The sequence below is a fragment of the Panthera uncia genome (genome assembly GCF_023721935.1).
Source record: "Panthera uncia isolate 11264 chromosome B3 unlocalized genomic scaffold, Puncia_PCG_1.0 HiC_scaffold_2, whole genome shotgun sequence".
In the NCBI taxonomy this organism is placed as follows: Eukaryota; Metazoa; Chordata; class Mammalia; order Carnivora; family Felidae; genus Panthera; species Panthera uncia.
In genome coordinates this window covers 4,388,418-4,406,111 of record NW_026057583.1, presented here as the reverse complement: position 1 = coordinate 4,406,111, position 17,694 = coordinate 4,388,418, and the positions used below count along the sequence as shown (strand labels likewise).

The 17,694-nt window shown below is 56.0% G+C and overlaps 2 protein-coding genes across 3 annotated transcripts in view; both read right to left on the bottom strand.

The window, feature by feature from the left end:
- Positions 1–274: 274 nt before the first annotated feature.
- Positions 275–8,437, bottom strand: STARD5 (StAR related lipid transfer domain containing 5). 2 transcript variants are annotated; one of them, XM_049614345.1, is made up of 6 exons: positions 8,242–8,437; positions 7,545–7,594; positions 7,061–7,193; positions 3,417–3,534; positions 2,436–2,529; positions 275–723 (listed from the first exon to the last, which is right to left on the bottom strand). In XM_049614345.1, exons 1-6 carry the CDS (start codon positions 8,338–8,340, stop codon positions 576–578), a joined length of 642 nt encoding a protein of 213 aa, XP_049470302.1. In that variant the 5' UTR covers positions 8,341–8,437; the 3' UTR covers positions 275–575. The 2 variants fall into 2 exon arrangements, with proteins under 2 accessions (XP_049470302.1, XP_049470303.1); XM_049614346.1 differs by lacking the exon at positions 2,436–2,529.
- A 7,988-nt stretch (positions 8,438–16,425) lies between these two features.
- The window catches only part of TMC3 (transmembrane channel like 3), a 39,427-nt gene continuing 38,158 nt past the window's right edge, over positions 16,426–17,694 (bottom strand). The window contains 1 exon segment of the mRNA XM_049614347.1: positions 16,426–17,342. Coding sequence (XP_049470304.1) covers positions 16,499–17,342 — 844 coding nt within the window. The 3' untranslated portion in view covers positions 16,426–16,498.

The window sequence follows — 17,694 nt, the reverse complement described above, 5'->3', positions numbered from 1 at the left end:
AAGAGACAAAACAACCCGTTCAAATAGAAGATACAACAAACGAAATATTGGACGAATTTTTCCTTAACGCTCATCTCATCTGTTAAAGCAGTATTTTCTAAGTTTTTTTTTCAGGGACATCTTTTTAAAGGGGAGACCCTGGTGCGGTGTCATCAGGAAAACAGATGTCAGGTGTGCGGCAACAGGTCGGACAGTGTCCTGGACGCTGAAGAGGCAGGAGAGCCTGGTTTCCGGTATCGACAGGGGTTCCCTCTGACCAACAGGGACAGGAAGTCTCAGACAGTGACTGGCACGGAAATTTGGACCGCGGAGTATCACCCTGTGGGCGGCGGCGGCTGGAGGGCTGGGTGTGCCGGCTGGAGGAGGTGTGCGGACAGCCGGCAGACAGGGCACCGGGGCGGGTCCCCCAAGGGGGCCCCGAGTGGGAGGAGAAGGAGCGGGACAGGGGGGCCTCTCTGGCCGGCGTCTTGGGAGACGAACGGTCCCCAAGCGGCTTCCACAGAGGGAAAAGCGGTACCCCAGCACCTGGAGCTCTGTGACGAGCGACGCAAGTTCTGGGCCAGCGGGCGAGCACGTCAGCTGTAGAATTTCTTCACGGCTTTCTCCAGGTTGGCGTAGAAGCCAGCCATGCTGCGGGGGAAGAAGGAGTCCACCACACTCCGTGGGAGGTACCCGCTGAGGTCAGTCTGGAAGAATGTGACCAGGTGGGTCCGGCCGGGCTCCCTGGAGAAACCAGATCAGAGTCACGTCACGTGTCCGTGGCAGGGCACTGGGGCCGCACAGCAGGGCCGGCGAGGAGGGCCCGCCCCCCACCCCGGAGAACCAGCCGGGACGTGGAGATTCGTCCTCAGGAACCCCACACAGCTCTGCGCCTGCCCATCAGACTTGCTCCAACGTCATGTAGGTCAAGGGCCTGGAGGAGGAGACCCTTTAGAACCCTGCCCTCCTCCCAGATGTACAGAAAGGGAAGTGAGGCCCGGAGACAGATGGGCTGAGCAGACAAGCAGTGTCGGCCAGCACGTGCTGCTCTGGGCCGTGGCTTTTCCGGTCTGCGCGGACCATCCAGTCTGGGGCCACGACTCCCTCCGTCTCAAAGCTTCACATCCTCCGCCCCCCCGCCCGCTGAGCCCGGGTGGCACCCCCCTCCTCTGTCTGCTCCTTCTCCCGGGGCTCGCCTGAGCCCTAGCATCCCTCTGCATGAACTCTTTGCCTGGAAACATGAGCAGGTAAAGGAGACACCTCTTGGGCGGTGGCGGGGAGTGCTGGGCATGGAGGGAGGTAAACACACGCCAGGCCGGGTGGGAAGAGGCAGCCCCCAGAGGCTACGGACAAGAAAACAAGGACAAGAGGGGGCGCCTGGGTGGCTCAGTCGGTTAAGCCTCCAACTTCAGCTCAGGTCACGATCTCACGGTCCGTGAGTTCAAGCCCCGCGTCGGGCTCTGGGCTGACGGCTCAGAGCCTGGAGCCTGCTTCCGATTCTGTGTCTCCCTCTCTCTCTGCCCCTCCCCCGTTCATGCTCTGTCTCTCTGTCTCTCTGTCTCAAAACTAAATAAACGTTAAAAAAAAATTAAAAAAAAAAAAAAGAAAACAAGGACAAGAAAACAAGGCAGAAGTTCATGGTCTCGGTCAGGGCACCTGTGCATGCGGGGGACCAAAACCGCATGCAGCTGTGTGTCGCGGGGCGTGTGACTAAGCGATTTTCAAACTCCCAGAAGGAGTTTTAGCAAAACCCTGTGGCAAGGCCCTTCGAGGACTGTGTGGTTGAAGGCCCCCCCCCCCCCCCCCCCGCCGCCCGTCCCCGACGGAAGCGTTACTCTGGGTCACAATCTCGGGTGCAATTTCTTTCACTGTCAACTGACCTTCAGTTATTATTTACCCAGAAAGTTCTAGTAAAAACCTGCCCCGAGCTGTGAGAAAATGGGACAGAACTGCCCCTGAGTGCAGGGTCAGGGCTGGCTCACGTGTGCTCTCAGAATCGCCCGTCAGCCCCTAGCACTGCCAGCCTCTTCCGTGTTGGGGGGACCCAAGCCCTGTGTGGGACACGGGGTGGGGACGGCCAGCCACTCAGCCACTCCGGGTCCTCCAACTCTGCACCGCCAGCCTCTGAAACCTTTCACCCGGCATAGATAACTTGACCTCCTCCGGCCTCAGTTTCCTCATCTGCTAAATGGGACCATGACGTTCGCCCAGCCTGTCTTATGGGGCGGGAGGGAGCAGTCCACATTGAACAGCAAGAACAAGGCCTCCCACGGTCCCTTCCCCTGGGCCTGGTGCTCTGGGACATTGCATCACTGACGAGTAATGTCAGAGCCTACAGAGCCATAAGGCATTTTTATGACTGCAAATCGTAACTAACGTGCCCCATGAACGAAAGGTCCACAGTTAAGCTACGCGTGGGTCTGGGCACGTAATTCCATGCAGGAGATCAATCTCACCCGGGCAGAGGTTCGCAGAAGCAACCACAAGGGTGGTTGAACCCTCTCACGTACCCCGGCCTCGGGGGGCATGACCGATGTTCCACGTTCACAGCTGGAAGACAGCACAAAGTGGCCAGTGAGCTGCGACCTCAGACAGTCGGGGCACCGTGGCCCCTCCTGCCCGCAGACCCCGCCATCTGGGGCCCGAGGAGTCAGCACGGGCGCCCTGTGACCTGCCCCTGAGCGTCCCCCCCCACCCGTGTCCCTCACACCCACACACACACACGTGCGCACACGCTCATGGGCGTCCACACACGTGCACAGCCTCCCCAAGCCTGCCAGCTTCTTAGAGAAAAGAACACTGCACGGGCCGAGGCACGGCGGTAGGAGAGGCGCCCCCCCTGCCGGGATCCGGAGGAACAGCAGGGGCTGCGGGTTCCCCGGGTGAAATACGCCATGGCAGGACTCTGTTCCCCGCTGGGAAGGAGGGGACGGCCCACAGCCCCTCGGGGACGCGCCCCCACGGGCCCAGCGACTCGTTGCACACGGAGGCTCCGTGCAGTCAAACCAGGCGACACGTGTCGGGCGTGGACGATGAGCCTTGGTGGCCAGCGGGGCGCTGGCCACATCTGAGACTTAGACGTAAAATTACGGGGCGCCTGGGGGGCTCAGCCAGTTAAGCGTCCGCCTTCAGCTCAGGTCGTGATCTTGCATTTTGTGGGTTCCAGCCCCGCATCGGGCTCTGTGCCGATGGCTCAGAGCCTGGAGCTGCTTCGGATTCTGTGTCTCCCCCTCTCTCTGCCCCTCCCCTGCTTGCACTCTGTCTCTCTCTCTTGAATAAACATTTATTAAAGGAAAACATACATATATATGAAATTACTAGCATGTGGGCCCTCCCCCTCGGCCCTCCGTGGCACACGATCCCACCCAAGCCGACGAGGAGAGGCCCACGCACAAGGGACGCAGGACGTGATCCCGGGGCAGCCGGCCGGCACTCACCGTTGGAGCTGAGAGTCCCATCCTCGTACTTCTTGACCAACACCAAGTCCACGAAATCTCTGGGGGAAATGAGCTTCATGGCGGCCGAGGGGGTGGCGGTTCTGCTGATACACAGCGTCTGTCAAAGCCAAGGGGAGTCCAGCTGCCGGCCGGAGGTCTCCCTGCTCCCACCCCACACCCCAGGGTCTGGGAAACTGGTGAGGGGGCAGCGCTGACCGTGGACTGCAGGCTCTAGATCGGGGCCACTCTGAGCTTAAGTCTCAGGGTCCCCAGAGTTGCCACTGACTGTGCGTCCAGGGAGAGCCTGGCTGGGCAAAGCTCTCGGGCACCTCCCCCCGCCACTGAGCTCTGAGAACTGGGTGTCATGAACCCATTTGACAGGTGAGGACACGGGGGCTGGGAGAGGTGAAGCAGCTCACCGCTAAGCTCAGGCGGGGAGGTGTGAACCGCCTGAGAGGCAGGAGGGGTGCTGGTTTTTGGCTAACCCTGCACCTGCCTGACCCTGAGAGGCTGAGCCAGGCAGCTTTCTGCTTACCCACGTCCCGGCCCTGGAGGACGTGCCCCAGGAACCCCACCCCGTCCCAGAGCACCCCACCAGTCCTCTCTCCCACCCTGTAAGCCAAGGTCACCCTAAACCCACCCGGGCTCTAGCCCACTTTCCCCTGGTGCAGCGGGGCCCCGCCCTCTCAGGCTCACAAAGGAGAACAGGTGGAGGACGGGGCGGGCCGCCTGGGGGCGAGGGACAGCACGACTGGCAGGTGTTTTCTCAGCCACCTCTGTCCCCAGGGTTTGAGTCTGCAGCCAGGCAGGCAATCCCTGGGGGGAACCGGGAATCCTTTTCCAGATGACCCGGCCTCCCCCGTGTGCCTCCTAAAACCACCTGCCCGAGAACGGGCTCACCTGGACGCAGGCCCTCCCTCCCCACTGGAGACACGGGCACAGCACGCTCGACCCGTCTGGAATCCTGTCACGCGCGCCCGAGTCCCTGTGCCCAAGTTCCCCAGGGCGCCAAAGGGACACGTCAGGATGCTGATTCCAACAGCAAAGGAGGGCACGCAGGAGTGAGAATGTCCTGCCCTCCCCTCTCTTGAGCAGATTCTTTTTTTTTTTTAAAGCATATTCTTTCTAAAGGCCAAAGCTTCTGTTAGAAACAAGGCAGTCCGGCCTTGTCTGAGTCCTCATGCTGTGCAGCAGGACCAGCAGAAGCGATTTGTTCTTAGTAACAACACGGCTGGCTTCTACTCCCGATTCCTGCCGCAGGATGCCTCGTTCCTGAAGGAGGGTGTTTGGGGACAGAGATAAAGAGGACACGGGTAAGAGACCCTGAAGGTGTCAGCGCGTGTCCTCAATGCCACAAGCTTGCGGCGTGGCCCTGTGTCTCATCCGTCCGTCTGTCCATCCATCATCTACCTATCAACTCGGAGATTCGTCACAATCTGGCTGATACACACCGCCCTGCAGGGGAGGGCTCCTTCCCCCCATTCTCACTGCTTCACGGAGAGGTCAGGAGGTGCCGTGGTCAGCCGCTTCCCCCGCTGAGCTCACCAGCAGCCCGTGTGTTCCCCTCTTTTGTAGCTATTGTCCACTAAAGGCTCTTTCTTCCTTGTTTGGTTTTTTTTTTTGAAGATTTTATTGTTAAGTAATCTCTACACCCAACGTGGGGCTTGAACCTGCAACCCCAAGATCAAGACTCACACGTGCCATCGACTGAGCCAGAGAGGTGTCCCCTCTAACTTTCTAAGTGGAAAGTCTTATCTTTTCACGGACACGTGAATTAATTCAAGGAGAAAAGACCCCCTGTTCCTCTCATGAGAGATGTAAAATAGTTTACTTTTATAGCTTATAGTCCTTCATCAACATTGGTAATCTAATCATGTTATTTTACTAAATTATAATCCTATCCTCAGTCCAGATTTGAAAAATTTTTAATGTACTTTTTAATTTTTTTTAACGTTCATTTATTTTTGAAGCAGGGGAGGGGCAGAGAGAGCGGGAGACACAGAATCCGAAGCAGGCCCCAGGCTCTGAGCTGTCCGCACAGAGCCCAACACGGGGCTCAAACTCACAGACTGTGAGATCATGACCTGAGCCGATGCTTAACCAACTGCGCCCCCCAGGCACCCTGGGTAAATTTATTTTAAAATGAAGCTATTTAGGGGTGCCTGGGTGGCTCGGTCGGTTGAGCGTCTGACTTCGGCTCAGGTCATGATCTTGCGGTTCGTGGGTTCGAGCCCCGCATCGGGCTCTGTGCTGACAGCTCGGAGCCCGGGGCCTGCTCCGGATTCTGTGTCTCCCTCTCTCTCTGCCCCTCCCCCACACGCGTTCTGTCTGTCTCTCTCAAAAATAAATAAACATTAAAAAATTAAATTAAATTAAAAAAATTTAAAAAAGATAAAATGAAGCTATTTAACTATCCCAAGATGGGGGGCGGGGGGTGGAAATATCACTTGGCATAAAGGCCACCGCAAAATATACAGGCAAAGGATTGTTGGATTGTAATTCTAAGGGGACTAGCAGATGTCAAACGGGGTCAAAGTCACATTAGTCCCCGAGACCCCCCTCTTCAGACTGTCAGAGAGTAAACTGAGATGGGGCGATCTCACCATGTGGGATTCCATTTCAGCTCTGGCCTGACGTCTTTTGTATCCCAGGGGTGTGTGCCCCGCCCTTCAGGAAACGGGGACATACGCTATGACAAGGGACTGCAATGTGACTTTTGGCCGAGGCAGAGAACACCTGGGTCCTACCGAGTGACCAACACACAGCACTATGTCTTGAAGGTTTCACAGCGTCGTCTGTGTAAACAGACGAGAGGCGGTCACGTCCACAGATGGCAAAATCAAACCAGGTGGCAACATTTCCCCCCAAGGCAACTGGCTTATTAGTTTTGTCTACGACTTTGTTTTGTTTCCTTAACTTCCGTAATCAGAATGAGGTGGGTTCTTCCTGCTTACAAGCTCCTGAGGCTTAATGTTCTGAAGACACAACCATCTAGAAATGTGTCCCTATGGTGGCTGATATCTCCGTGTGGCTGTTTAAACTGACATCGAGAGTAACGACAAACAAATAAAATTAGCAATTCACATCCTCAAACAATTCATTTCCTTCACTTTCTTGACACGTTTCAAGGGCTCTGTGGCCAACCGGGGCTAGTGGCTACTGTAGTAGGCGTGGTTACAGCACAATTCCATTATGGTGGAAAGTTCTACTGGGCGGGGCTAGCTTAGACGACGCACGTCTTACCAATGGAGAAACTGTAATCCAGAGCCGTCACCTGGCATAGCCCCGCAGCTGGCAGAGAACCCCGACGCTGGGGCCAGGACTCTGGATTCATGATCACGGCCCCATCAGAGGGCGATATTTCAAACCAGAGCTGGGAGGTCAAGGTCAAATCCAGGCACTGGCCCGGCAGCTGCAGGGCCCACATTCACACCCCCCTTTTCGTCAGCTGCTGCGTTCTCTGCACTCTGCTCAGGGTTCCTCCGCCTCGCCAGTCACGCCGTCTCCTACCTGGACCTGGCCAGCGGGCAGCCTGTGTTTGCTGGGTACCAGGGGTTTGCAGGGTCCTCCCCTTGCCAAGAGCTGCCGCTGACCAGCTCCAGAGGGAGGTGACTGCCAGGGTAAGAGCGCTCGCAAAGACTTACATCCGTGATGCTTTCGATAATTTCAAAGCTGCTCACATTCTCATCCCACTGGTCTCTCAGGGTCCCAGCAAGTGGCTTAACGCAGCCCCACACCTTCTCTGGCGTCCCATTCACGATGCCTTCTCCCCGGTACCTGGAGCACAAGGAGGAAGGTGATGCCAGGCATCAACCAAACGCTTTTTATCCTGGGATCGTACACAAGGACTCGGTGCCACATCTGTCACCGCTCTTTGAGACAGCCTCGCGGATTGGGGGCTGAGGTTTACCAGCCCGCCTCCCCTCAGGCCTGCAGGAATGGACAGTGAGCTTTCGCAAGAGACAGTTTGCTGGAAATGGTTGAGATAAAAACAGGAAGGTTTTCTGGACGACAACTGGCCAGCTGATTCCAGGGTGCTAGGGGAGACTGGAATTATTTTAGGAAGCAAACCCACAGAGACATCCAGAGCGGTGTGGCACTTCTGATGAACTTGGACAAGGCACTTACAGGTTCCCTGGAAACTCCATAGATGGCCTCCAGGAAACCGAGACTCCATTCTGTCAAAAGGCACAGAATCGCAGAATTTAGAGCTAGAAGGGCTCTGGGAGATCACCTGGCCCCTTCCCCTGGTCTGGAAGTCTGGAGCCTCGAGAGGTGGGATTCTCCAAGGTGCGTGACCCCACTCGTGTGCCAGGGCGGGGGTCCTGGACCAAGCTGAACGTGATGAAGCAACGGCTCTTAACTGGATTCCAAGGGCTCAGGGCGGTTTTCCAGCCTCTCCAAATCACCACGCATTTTGTTTCCTCCAGCAATGTCAGTCTGCTCGTTAAAAGTCATGAGCTGCGCAGGCAAAAACCATTCCCATGCCGCCCTCCCGGGAACACAGAGAGAGGTGCAGGCTTTGGAACCTGGTGTTTTGGCTCGACTCCAAACCACCGTGTGCTAGCCAGGTGGCCTTGGACAAGTCACACAAGGAAAGGGGTCTTATCTCCCGGGGTCACAGTGCGCACAACAGGCCTAGGGATTTTTTTTTTTTTTTTTTTTTTAAGGAAACAACCCTCAAGGGAATCTCCTCCCAATCCAGCTCCAGGGTATTGGAATGCAGAAAGGAGCGGGAAGAGGAGGAGCATGGGGTCTACGGAGGAGACCCCGGCCCCAGGGAGCAAAGGCCCCACGACCCCTTCCTGCCCAGCTCCTCACTCACGGCTTCCCGGCAAATTTTCCATCCTGACTTGTCTCGCCGGTACTGGAGCATCTTCTCCGCCACCGCCTCGCCCATCTGCGCGGCCAGCGCCGGGTCCATAGCGCCAAGGGCCGCGCGTGGCTGCGGGGTCGCGGCCCGGCTGAGCGGCGGCGGGCGCCGGATCCGGGAGGCCACAGCTCGCGGGCCCGGGCGGAACCTGGGCCTCGGCCCCGCCCCACGCTCGGGATTGGCCCAGGCCGGCAGACGGGCCCCGCCCCGCGCTCGGGATTGGCCCAGGCAGGCAGACCGGCGGCCTGAGACTGGCAGCGCTCGCGAGCGCCAGACCCGGCTGGGCGGGTCCGGGGATCACGGCGCAGACCTGCCGGGTCCGCCTCCCGCCCGCCGGGTCCCGGGAGCCGCCTTGCACCCCGAGCTCGGGGCGGCCCCGCGGAGGCCCAGGCGGGCCGGGAGCGCGCACCGGTGCTCGGAGCGCCCGCAGGCCTGCAGCCGGGCCGGGCGACCGTGCAGTTCGCGTCGGAGATGAGCTTCTGGGGTGGCTGCTGCGGGGGCGCAGGGGGGGTGCGCGGGGACGCGGGGTAGGGGCCGCAGCCGCGGAGGGGAGACGGTGGGGCCGGGGAGGAGAGGGCTCCGCCGCCGGTGCCCAGACGGGGGAGGCTGGAGGTCTGTGCCAGTGACGTGGGGGCTGCAGAACGGCGGCCGCCCCTGCGGCCTGGGCCCCTGGGGACCGTGGTGCCCTCAGTTCTGGGCACTTGGGGTCGGAGGGCTGAACGACCTAAGTGGAGGGGCCCAGGAGGCGTGGGATGTGGGGGGCATCTGGGGCAGAGTGAGGCTCCGGGTAAGAGGTACAGGCTTCTGCGCATCCGGGTGGCCTTGATCTTGGGGAATGAGTGGGGCCACATCCCCCTGGTGCGAATGGCAAGGGCAGCCTCGGTCTCTCCTCTTCTGGAACCAACCAAATGTGTGAAGAGGTCAGCACTGAGGTCTGTGTGTGCGTGTGTCCCTGTGCCTGTTGTTTCTTGTAAAGGTGTGAAAAATGGTTGTAAACCAAAAGACGACTTGAAAATCCTTTTCGGAGATTGTGATGGGCTGCTGGGCTGTAAGGAAGCCCTGGACGGGGACTTGGGGACTTAGGGACTCCCGGGTTCCCGACCCGGCTTCACCCCGTAGTGGCTGTGTGATTTGGGGCAAGTCACTTAACCTCTCTGAGCCTCAGTTTGTTCCAAGATGAAGCGAGACACTAATCAATGTCTCCGTGCCAAGTGAAGTCACACGTGGGTATTCCTAGGAGGCAGCAAAGGAAAGACCAATGAGGTAACCACATTAAAAAGAATTAAGCACAGGGGCGCTTGGATGGTTCAGTCGGTTGACCTTGGGACTCTGGATTTTGGCTCTGGTCATGATCCCAGGGCTTGGGATCCAGCCCCGCTTTGGGCTCTGTGCAGAGCATGCAGCCTGCTTAAGAGTCTGTCTCTCCCTCTGCCCCTCTGCCCCTCTCCCCCACTCTCTCGCTCTGTCTCTAAAAATAAAATAATTTTTTATTAAATTTTTTTTAACATTTATTTATTTTTGAGACAGAGAGAGACAGAGCATGAACGGGGGAGGGGCAGAGAGAGAGGGAGACACAGAATCCGAAGCAGGCTCCAGGCTCTGAGCCATCAGCCCAGAGCCTGATGCGGGGCTCGAACTCACGGACCACGAGATCGTGACCTGAGCTGAAGTCGGGCGCTCAACTGACTGAGCCACCCAGGCGCCCCTAAAATAATTTTTAAACATAGGGAAAAAAGATGTTTTAAAAAAATTAAGCACATCAAAAATGCCACAAAAATATCTGAAGGAAAAATCGGAGCACTGTTTATCTAAAAGTAAGTTTTTGTCATGTACAAAGTGCTCTTACGAATTATTAGGATATATGCAAACAACTGAACAGACAAAACGAATGCATCAGATGGGAACAGATACTCTGCAGAAAAATTAACAGGGCTAAGAAGGCAGTGAAAAGTTGCAGGACCTCCCTCATAGGGAATCCGTCACTAAAACATTAAAACAAGCGTCCACTTTCACACCTATCAGCCGGGCAGATAAAGAGGTCTGTTAATTCCGGGTAGGAGGGTGTATGTTTTAATACGCTGCGGGCAGGAGTCTAAATTTATGTAACCTTCTGGGAGGAGAACAGCCTATCAAAATGTGAGTTTACTTGTGCTTTGACCAAGAAACTCCTGCACAAAGCCAAAGATTGATCATGCAACCAGAAAGAAATCTGTTTGTTGGCGGAGTAAAGAAAGTTACAGGGTATTCATTCAGTGGACTATTAGGTAGCCATTAAAACAGTGAGACACAGGAAGGGGAGGGAGCCCGGCTGGGACAGGAAATATTCTCTGGAGCACAGGCAGCAGGCTGGACACGGTTGATGGGAAGTCGGCTGTTCTAGCCAAGAGCAATTTATTCTCTATGAAGGAAAAAAATGGTGTTGAAAACTCAGTTTATGAGGGCTGATGGGGGGTGGGAGGGAGGGGAGGGTGGGTGATGGGTATTGAAGAGGGCGTCTTTTGGGAGGAGCACTGGGTGTTGTATGGAAACCAATTTGACAATAAATTTCATATATTTAAAAAAAAAACTCAGTTTAAGAATTGGCTTAGTATTATTTAAATTCTTAACTCTCCCCTATGAATGTTTTATATGTGCAATGTGCACTGACAGGGAATATATATATATATATATATATATTTTTTTTTTTAATTTATTATTTTTTTGCCAAAAATATATATTAAAAGACAAGGGTATTGTAGGTAGGAGAGTCAGTGCGCAGCTCTGATTGCCTGGATTCAGATCCCAGCATCGCCACGTAACTAGCTGTGACCCTGGCAAGTCACTGACCCTTGCAGACTTTAGCGTCCTCATTTGGAAAATGAGAAAAATCATAGCGCTAACTCCTGGGGTTGACGTATGAGCCGAAGGTTTTAACGGATGGGTTGGCAATCGGAATGGTGGCTGGCGTACCATGAATGTTCATATGTAACATATCATATGTGTCTTGAGTGAGAAAAAAAACTAGAGATGTTTGTGTATGTTTATACATCGATGTGTTTAGAAGATTGGCTTCTAGCAAGATACAAACTGTGAGCAGGAGGGAGTGATGCCAAAGGCTGTTACTTTTTTTATTTTGTATCCTCATACACTGTGTTTAATTATTCTAATTCCTAACATGTAAGACTTTTTAAATTAATAAAAGCCTCCTTGACAAATTCGGTGTAGGCTTTCTGTAAAGCTGCAGCTCAAGACCTCGTCAGCTGGGACCTGTCAGAGATTTTTTGTTTGGGGATAAAACACAGTGAAAGCATAGCTCAGGGAAAGTCAGTCTTTCTGTAGAAAGTGATTTTCTTTTCTTTTTTTTTTTTTTTTAGTGTTTATTTACTTTTGAGAAACAGAGCATGAGTGGGGGAGGGGCAGAGAGAGGAGGAGACACAGAATCCGAAGCAGGTTCCAGGCTCTGAGCCATCAGCACAGAGCCTGATGCGGGGCTGAAACCCACGAGCTGTGAGATCGTGACCTGAGTCAAAATCAAGAGTCAGACGCTCAACCAACGGAGCCACCAAGGTGCCCCATAAGGTTACAGATTCTTTTTTTTTTTTTTAATTTCTTTTAATGTTACTTTATTTTTGAGACAGAGCATGAGTGGGGGAGGGCAGAGAGAGAGGGAGACAGAATCAGAAGCGGGCTCCAGGCTCCAAGCTGCCAGCCCAGAGCCCGACGCGGGGCTGGAACCCACGAACCATGAGATCACGACCTGAGCCGAAGTCAGATGCTTAGCCGACTGAGCCACCCAGGCGCCTGGAAAGTGACTTTAAAGTAGACATCAAACACTTAAGAGACTTATTCTTATATAAATGGAACATGTTTTTTTTTTACAAAAAAGAGTTAACACTGTAAGAGTGTTTAATGTTTGCTCCCAGAAAACAAGAAGCCCGGAGACCTGTGGAGGTTGTGGGGGCCGGGCAGGGGCGGGGGTCGGCCCACAGGACTAGCCGCTCACAGGGCCTGGGGCTGACGTTCAGAGCTGATGGGAAGGAGGATGGAGCCACTCTGCCGTCCCCACTGATCAGAGCCCCTGCCACCACGTCCTCAGGCCTCTGAGTAACCCAGCTGTGAGAGCAGATCGCGCTGGAATCCTAGTTGAATATTAAATCAGTGTAGATGGCGGGAGGGTGGGGTGGGGGCGGTGGGGGGAGCCCGGCGGCCTCCACCCCACCCCAGCTCCAGACCGCGGAGGGGTGGGCCCCTGTGTGCACACCCTCCAGCCCTAAGAGCTCCTGAGTGGGGTATTTGCGTTCTACTTGGACGATGGCGAGGGATCGGGTGTGCATTTCCGACGTTCATTCCGGCAGGTGCTGTCTCCACAGGCGAGTTTTCACCTGTAAGCACGCATATGCTTGTTCTTAGCCGCAGCTGGTTGTTTTCGGCGGGTCCTACTTGCCACTGTCCCGAGCACCTGCTCTGCGTGGTGCCTTTGAGCCCTCATGGCATTAGGAGATGCTGACTACCATCCCATTGCACAGGTTGAGAAACTGAGAATCCCCTAGGGTGTCCATGGCCCCGGAGCTAGTAAGGGGCAGAGCTGTGGCACACGCCCAGGCTCTGTTTACTTAACAAGCTTTACCGCCTCCGGCTTCCTGTGAGGAAACGCAGTGTTTACCACGAAACGGGCAAAGAGCAAAATCCAAACCGAGGCAATCCTGAAGAGGGAAAACACGCAAACACGTCCACGGAGTCGCCGGAAAACAGGAGGGCCACCCGAGCCTACAGAAGTCAGTCTTTTCGAGATGCACAGAAACTGCTCTCTAAATACTCTGGCCTTCGCGAATTTGGAGACAGGAGCAGTGACCGAGGGAGGCGCCTTTAGGGGCCTAAGGCATTTGCCAGACTGTTCCCATCAAGAGGAATTCACGCACCTCGATTTAGTGGATACCGTTGTCCCGATCTCTGAGACCTGAGAGGAGTTTGTTGCATAGACATGGTTAGGAGAGATTTTTAATAACGGTGTGGACCATGTCCTCAGTGATAGTTTTACTGGAGGGTGGATGGGAATCGCCCCCTGCCCCCCACCGCCCGCAGGGACCGTCCCCGGAAGCCCAAGCCGTGCTGTGAAGGGTCAGTTACGAGAAGGTGTTTTGGTAGCGCGGACTGGGGCTTTCTGCTGGCTGCGGCTCAGGTAAGGGCCAGAGCTGGTGGCCACTGACAACAGAAGACCGAGCAAAAGGCGGACAGGCTGTCCGTTCGCAGATGAGAAAATGCGAGCAACCAGTCAACACGGGGAAAGAGGCTAACGACCAGAGAAATGCGGATTAATTCAAGTAACTTGGAATTTGGGGCTCCCGGGCGGCTCGGTCGGTTAAGCATTCGACTTCCGCTCAGGTCACGATCTCGCGGTTGGTGAGTCTGACCCCCCGCGTCGGGTTCTGTGCGGACGGCTCAGAGCCTGGAGCCTGGAGCCTGCTTCGGATTCGGTGTCTCCCTCTCTCCCCGCCCCTCCCCGCTTGTCCTCTCTCTCTCAAAAATATGTAACCACTGGGGCGCCTGGGCGGCTCAGTCGGTTAAGCGTCCGACTTTGGCTCAGGTCACAATCTCGCGGTCCGTGAGTTCGAGCCCCGAGTCGGGCTCTGTGCTGATGGCTCAGAGCCTGGAGCCTGTTTCAGATTCTGTGTCTCCCTCTCTCTCTCTGACCCTCCCCTGTTCATCCTCTGTCTCTCTCTGTCTCAAAAGTAAATAAACGTTAAAAAAATTTTTTTTAAATTAAAAAAAAAATAAAATTAAAAATATGTAACCACTAAAAAAAAAATTTTTTTTTTAATTAACCTGGAATTTTTTTTTTTTTTTTTTCCGGCAGGTGGCAAAAATTGCCTCGTGGTGACGATACCAAGTTCTGGTGACGCAGTGAGTAAAATGGCCCTCATCATCCGCAGAGGGGGCTGTGAAGGTCGGGACGCACGGGGATTCACAGAGGAGCAGCCGGTGAAAGTGAACACACGCCTGCCCTGTGCACCAGGGACCTGCCCTTCGGGAGAACCAGCACCCCCGTCGCTCAGCATCAGCACGGGGGGCAGCCGAGACCGTGTAGAAGATGTTGATTGCCGCATGATCTTTAGCTGACGCTGGGATGACTTCAACGCCCATCGACAGGAAATGGAACGGTACTGAGTTTATTCCTACGGTGAAATACTAGGCAGCAGTTACAAGGGAACTTGATCTTTATATTTTGTCGATAGGCCTCGAACACATAAAGATGTAAAGTGATACAGGCAATACGATAGTATTTGCTTAAGCAAAACACGCGTATGTTTACGGATGTTTCTACACACATATTTACACACACACACACACACACACACACCATAGGTAGCTGTAAACAACTATGGACGTATACGAAATTCTTGGCAGGGCGAGAGGGGTGTGGACCTCTGCGTAGGGATTACAACGCACTCTGGTTGTATCTATAATATTTTCTCACGACTGATAACATGGTGATCGATGGAAATCAAGCAAAATTGTAGCGGTCGTTGATCCAGCGGGGGTGGGGGTGCTCGCCACACGGGGCTTTGTATTACTCTGTATCTTACACTGAGTGCGGGCTCCCAGGTCAACTGTGTCGCCTGCTCCCTGCTGTACGTTTCCGGCACTCGCGAATATGATGAGCTCTCACTCCCACCGTCAGGTGCTGTTCCACAGTAAAGACGGTTCTGGAGATGTAATGGAGGTCTCTGACCGGTTAACGTTGACGTGATGAGAAGGGAGATCCCTCTGGGGGGGCCTGACCCGATCAGATGGGCTCTTTGACAAGAGCGTCTGGGACTTCCCTGGAGGAGATTCAGAGCCAACGGGGTATCTTCTCGCTGCTTGGTCAGGCAGACGGCCGCGTTGCGCAGAGGGCCACGCAGCAGGACGTGTGTCCGGCCTCCGGGAGCGGAGGGCCGGCCACCGCCTCCAGCAGATGAATTCTGCCAACAGTCACGCGAGCTGCTCCGAAAGGGCCCCCAGCCGCGATGAGATGCCTGGTGGACAGCCTGGCGGCGACCTTGGACGGAGCACCCAGCTGCATCTGTGCTCGGCCCACAGACACCATAGGATGAAAGCTGTGTGCTGCTTTAAGCCACCAAGTGTCACACAGCAATGGAAGAGGAGGACAAGCCCTGCCACGTGTCGGTTCTGGGGGCGGGGGGAGGGCCCAGAAATGAACAAACACCACTTTGTTCCACAGGCTGGTGGAGGCGGCGGAAAAGTTGAAAGACACAATCTGGAGTGGCGAGAGGGGTCATGGAGATAGGACGAGGGGGTGGCCTCCGGTTGGCCACGGCCGACTGAACCCACACGGCTACAGAGCCCTGCGCAGTGCCCGCGAATGGGGCGTCAGCCACCACAGGTGCAGATCACGTGACGGGACGGACACCTCCCTTCCTTCCCCCGGGCCCATCGGCTGGCTGGTCTCCACCTGGCGTTTTCTGCCTCCGTGAACTCCTCTTCCACCTACAACCTGGAGGAAGCCTGTCGCCAGTGGGAGAAAATGAGGTCGACACACAGGGAGAGCTGGGAGGTAAAAAGACAGGGGATCCTGAAGACGTTCGACACCCAGGTCCAGCTGAGCCTGAAGCCGGCTTGATTCCCATCCTTCCCAGTTAAAGGAACCACTAAACCCCGGGGATCCCGTTACTTCCTATCCTTGCGTCCTCGTTAATACGGACGTTCACGCAGCCCGGTAAACAGCAGGAGAAGTTCTCACACCGTACTCCCGCCATTCCTAGACTGACGGTTCATATGAACTAATTAAGCGCCGTGAAGTCTTGGAGGGCAGGCGCCTCGTTCCTGGGTGTTATCAGGGAGCCTGCAGGGAGCTCCGTGTGCCGAGACAGACGTGACGGGCGTCACGGTTCAAACGGTGCACACGCGTGAGTAAGGACAACACAGACATCTCACAAGGGGTTCTGCCGTCAGGCTGAGCGGTCTGGCTTGCCCGTGACCTGTGGGCACCCTGAACGGAGGGAGGGGATGGAAGCTTTTGAAACGACAGCCTGATGCTGCGGACGTGCTGGCCACAAAGAGACCCGTGGACGCAGCCCAGCGCAGGCGGTTGCTGGAGAAACCGGAACCGTAGCCCTGTCCTGGGGCTGTGTGTTCGAGTCTCCTTCCAGAAGTGGGGGGGGGGGACCATTCGCCGTCAGACCAGCAGACCAGCACTCCAACTGGGCTCCGAACCAGCAGGATGAAGTCTCTAGACGTTAGAACAAACCAGGTCATTCAGATCCGCGATCAGCTCCTGCCTGGATGTGGCCTTTCTCCTGCCGAGCTGGAGCGCAGGCCTCGGGAACCTGCCCTTGCCGTGGGGGACCCAGAAGTATCGCTCACAGCTGCTGTCCCGCTGGTCGCTGCTGGACGCTGCTGACACGGAGTCCGATTCCGTCAGGGGTGGCTCAAACTCCGGCCTGTCCCTGAGGTTCGGGGGGTGCTGTGGGTACTGGGAGCCCCGGGAGCGTGGTTTCTTGTGCACGTACACCGGCCTGTCGAGTTGAGTCTCCAAGCCGTCACTCCAGGACCCGTGGGGCACCCTTCCCTGGTGCTTGGGGGCCGGGGTCTGCCTCTCTGACCTTTCGCCAACATAGAAGTGAGGAGCCCCTCGGAGGCCCGCCGGGGCGTGTGGGTGGAAAGAACCTTCCATCAGCTGCCTCCGCGGGGCGTCCTCGTCTTCCTCACTCAGCTGCGGGGAGCCACCCTGCCGGGGGCCCCGGGACACAGCTTGTCGCGTGCTCCTGGGGTACACCTCCACCAGGTCCCCCAGGGCATCCATCCGGAAATGTCTCTCTGGCCAGAAAGTTGGATGGGAATTTTTGTGAGAGTCTCGCTCATTAACGATGTAGTAGCTGGGGGCCCGGGGCCTGCGACCACGCGGTGCCCAGGCCGAGGGGCCCGGTCCGCCAAGGGGAGGGCTGATGTGCTGAAAGCCTTTTTGGAAAAGAGGTTCTGAGTGAGCGTCTTCGATGGGCTTTGTCAGCATCACAGGTGAGCGGGGTCTGCTCCTGCGCCGGTCACCTGTGCTCACACAAGGACCACGCGGGCGCCTGCAAGACAGAGGTGGGTAAGCGCCTGGTCCGAGCCCCTGCCTCCCGAGCGCCGCCAGCCAGGGAGGCCGTGTTCTCGGCCTTTCCCTGACCACGTCCCAGAGCGTTAACATGTGCTCTACGGATGCACGCACAGGATGGTTCGGGGACCCGGGAGAAACAGAAGCCTTTGCTCCTGGAATTCTAGAACACCTACCGGAATGATGCGCGCGGTGCATCTCCATGGAGGGAGTAGGGCAGAGGGCGCTTTGCTAACATATCCCACCCTGAGCCCCCGTTTTGTCCAGGAGCACACAATGGGGCTAATATTAGGCCAGCGCGTGTCGGGAACGCTCCTCCGTGTCGTCCCTGC